This window comes from Lactuca sativa, chromosome 5, assembly GCF_002870075.4.
Source record: "Lactuca sativa cultivar Salinas chromosome 5, Lsat_Salinas_v11, whole genome shotgun sequence".
NCBI classification, from domain to species: domain Eukaryota; kingdom Viridiplantae; phylum Streptophyta; class Magnoliopsida; order Asterales; family Asteraceae; genus Lactuca; species Lactuca sativa.
Genome location: NC_056627.2, coordinates 49,802,532 through 49,806,816, shown reverse-complemented (window position 1 = coordinate 49,806,816; position 4,285 = coordinate 49,802,532). Strand labels below are relative to the sequence as shown.

At 35.1% G+C, this 4,285-nt stretch overlaps 1 protein-coding gene across 1 annotated transcript; it reads left to right on the top strand.

The window, feature by feature from the left end:
* The first annotated feature begins 1,197 nt into the window (after positions 1–1,197).
* Positions 1,198–3,892, top strand: LOC111883267 (uncharacterized). The gene is made up of 3 exons (XM_023879605.3): positions 1,198–1,398; positions 2,310–2,451; positions 2,697–3,892. The coding sequence occupies exons 2-3, from the start codon at positions 2,316–2,318 to the stop codon at positions 3,650–3,652; spliced, it is 1,092 nt and encodes a 363-aa protein (XP_023735373.1). The 5' UTR covers positions 1,198–1,398; positions 2,310–2,315; the 3' UTR covers positions 3,653–3,892.
* Positions 3,893–4,285: the final 393 nt, after the last annotated feature.

The following is a 4,285-nucleotide window of genomic DNA, read 5'->3' as shown; positions in this document are numbered from 1 at the left end:
AAATAAAAGAAATACCCTTTGAGGCATTTCTACAAACACCTGGCGTGCAACATAGAAATCAAAATTTCTTTCAGGCCATTTCTACAACAAAGCTGCCAAATTCTCTTTGAGACATTTCTACAAACATCCATCGATTCTTAATCAAACGAACACCTATGTAGTTCTGCCAAATCAAACAAGAACAAAAAGAAAAGAAGGAGCCTTTACTTATTGATTGAATCATTGTTGCCCAGCTTCCTCCATCACCGATTCCACCCACCTGCCGATTGCCACCACCCCATACAACTTACTGTCGCCTTACAACTCCTAATTTGCAACCACCCTTGTGTTTCAAGACGATCAAACCAGAAGAATAATGGAGCTGAGGGGAGCAGCCCTGCGCTGCCAGCCTCCCTCTATCGCCTATGCTAGCGATCCACCAACACCACCGAACCCTCACTTCTAGCCTCTTTCCGATCATAATAGGCCGACGAACATGCAGTTGTGGAAGAAGAGCAGTTGAATAGAGGATCTAGAAGTTGCTGTCATGATGGCGGATAATAGGCAGACGGTGGTGCTCGGATGTAAGGATCGATTTCTGGTGGAAAGGAGGAATTGAGGTATCGATGATTTAAGGAAGCCACCGTACTCTTTAAGGTTAGGGATGTGGGCTTTGTAGGGTTAAACTAATTAAGGAGATATTCATTGAATTATTTTTTACCATAATTAGATATAGGAAGTTTACCATTATACTATTTTTTAATTTATTTAATGATTTATTATTCTTGAATTCTCATTGATGCATTTAGTCACACATTATTTGCTAAAAACATTTGAACCTAGTTATATATATATATATATATATATATGATGTTTTCACTTATTATTCTGTTTCATTTTCTCAACAACGTATTATTATGTGATTGATTATTATGTTTATTTGACAATGTTATTATGTTTAATATACATTAAAAAAGATAAACATATCTCATTTCAAATTTCAGTCTAATAAACAAGTGTAAATACTATATTTTTATTTTGATAAAATGGTATTTCTTTAAAACAAGGAATTCATTTTAGAGAATTTATTAGATATATCGACAACAATAATGACATGATTTAAAAAATAAAAGAATTCAATTAATAAAACAAAGAGTAAATATTTTTTAATTCGAAAAAAGAGAATATCAATTTCTTAAATATTTATTTTTAGCATGTGCTACGAAAAAGGACTGACCGCCTTTTCTTGACAATTTCGTGTCCGTCTTTTCATCGATTTCTCTCTTCGTTAACCCTAATCGCTAAATTCGATCTCGATTGCTCGGATCGTTCCAGGACCCTCAGATTCTTTCGATTGCCGTTGTTGCCTACCGATTGACCTCTTTTTCAACGCCAGCCGTTACGGAAATCGATTTTTAGGTTAGGGTTCCAATTTTCTGTTGGTTATATATCAGATCTATCATCTGTTTAGGTTAATCGTCCGATTTCCTCTGATTTGTGTATTTCTTTTGGTCGTGATTTTGCAGATCTCGATCTATTTGATAATATTATTTCTTTGTTCCGATTTAGGGTTTTCGTTTTTGGATACGTTCTTATCGGTCGATTATATCTGAAATTGAATTTAATCTTAGCAGATCTTGATTTAGAATTTGTGCGAATTATTGAAATTTCAATTTTGGGGATCTAGGGTTAGGGATTCGTTGTAAAATTTGGGGCTTTGTCAACGGTCAACAGTTATTTTAGCTTTATTTCAATAATAATAATAATAATCCCTTTTCAGTTTCACGATTTTTTAATTACAAAACATTTTCCCCTTGATTATTTGTCAACTATTTTGGGTTTTCTTGTGTATTGTCTTGGCATGTGCTGATTAAAATTCTTTCTCATTTGTCAGAATGACACTAATTTTATACCTTACCCCTTAAAGAATTGAGTGCCCATTATTATTACTCACAAGTCACATGCTTATTCTCACATTTGATGCACCCCATTAATGTCCATACAAGCTTAATGCTTTTATACGAATCTTGTACTTTTCTAAATTTACCCAAAGGAATCTTGTTTTTCATCGAGTAGCTTCTTGGGATTTAAAGATTCTTATTTCTTGCCACGTCAACATTTGTCTTGTTTGTTCCCATGAGTGAATATTGATGGAGAAAGTTCATCCACTTGTCTTGTCCATTTTTGTATTTGATGTAAAAGTTTTTAAATTTATTATCAAAATTTGGTAGTTGTGGTGTTCTTTATATTGTGTATTGTAACAATCTAATTGTCTTGAAAGGGATCATATTGAATTCATTCAAATTCTAATATGAAAATGCATTTTGCAGTTAAACATGGTACAGAAACGTCAATTGGTTGAAGAGGAGTATGATGTTTCACCAAAACACTTGAAATTGGAAAATAGTTTCCAGTTAGTTTCATCTTTGGAATTTCCTTCAAAAGATGTGCCTCTAAAACCTTGCAATTCAGGTGGGTTAGAAAACAAAATGTAGATATTTATCTATCTTTAGTTTTTAGCAACGGGTGTTTTTTTATTATAAAAAAAATTGATTCTTGAAGTCGCAATTATAACTTTAAAAAGGCATATTTGATATTTCCAAACACTCTTTAAGCTTTCTTGACACATTTGCCATGATTCACATTTCTTTTTATCCCTTCAACAGGATATTAAAGTTTGATAGTTGTACTTACTTTTTGTTGACTCATTCTAATAGTCATAGCTGATGAACAAATTTCTCATAATGAGAATGATGTTGTGAAGTCAGAAGCACCAATTCAGCCTGTGGATACGTATTCTCATCTTTTACACTTTCCTCCACTGAAACAAGTCCCTGTTGGACCACAATATCAAGCAGACATTCCAGAATGGCATGGATTTGATCCAAACAACGCCTCCAAAACATCAAACGAGAACAAGTTCATCGGTTCATGCGTCATCCAAATGCCCGAATCAGATCCACCTATCTGCAATGGGGTTGGAAGAAGCCATTGTTGGTGTGAAGATCCGGGGTCTGTTACTTGTGTCCGATTACACATCATAGAAGCGAGAGAGAACCTGAGGGAAAACATCGGCCATGAACGATTCTCAGAGCTCGGATTCTGTAACATGGGGGACATGGTGGCATGCAAGTGGACCGAAGAAGACGAACATTTATTTCACGAGGTGGTGTACTCGAATCCTGTATCATTAGGGCAAAACTTCTGGAATCATTTGGCGGATGCGTTCCCTTCACGCACCAACAGGGAAATCGTTAGCTATTATTTCAATGTGTTTGTGCTACAAAGGAGAGCTGAACAGAACAGATTTGATCCAATGAACGCCGATAGCGATGACGATGAATGGCAGGGAAGCAGCGAGTCATCAGAGGAAGATGAGGTTAGTATCGAGAGTCCGGTTTTTTACTACAACGAGGAATCGGAGTTCATCCATGGCTATAATCAAACCCTAATCGATGAAAGTGGAGACAATTCCTGCACATCTTCTGAATCGCAAGTGAGTGAAGTTAACCATGATTTCATGTTGGAGCCTTCGGATTCGAGAGAATGGGATGTGGGGTGTTTTTCATTCCCGAGGAATAAAGCTGATTTTTTGCCGACTGGGAGCATGATTGAAGAAGTATTTGGAGTCGAATCCTGGAAAATTGATGACAACGAAGAAGGCTCAAGCTAAATGCCAAACAAATCAGTCTTCGGTATCCATGGCAGTTAGACACGTGTTACTATAGATTCTGTGTTGTATATTTAACGAATTAGCACGTGGTTAGAGGTAGTAGGTGGTTATTATAAGGTCATAAGGGTTTGACTTGCCCCTATTTTTGCTGATCCCTTTGAAGAATTCGGGATGCAGTTTTTGTAAATAATTGGCAGAAGGAAAATTAGAAAATAGCAAGAAAAAAATTAGAGAAAATAATGATTTTGCATTGTATATTTGTATTGTGTTGGGTTCTGTTGTAATTTGAGCCAAGTATGCTCTAGTTTTAGTTCGGTTGAATGGCCTGATTGCCTTAAAATGCGTTATCGAATTGGAATGTATGTTGTTTGACTCATTCGGGTTGGCTCCCCTTCGTTTATATCGTTGCTCTTATCTCCGATCCAACAATATTAACATTATTTTTGGTGTATAAATTAGTTGAAATTATTCAACTTTTATGACCTTATAAAAATCTCGACAAAGTTATAAATCTATTTTTTTTTATTTAAATAATAAGTTTGTTTTAATAATATAACATTTGATGATTTCATTATACAAAAATTAATTTTTTGTTTATATTTGTCTAAGAGGAATATAAACAAGGGCAATTGA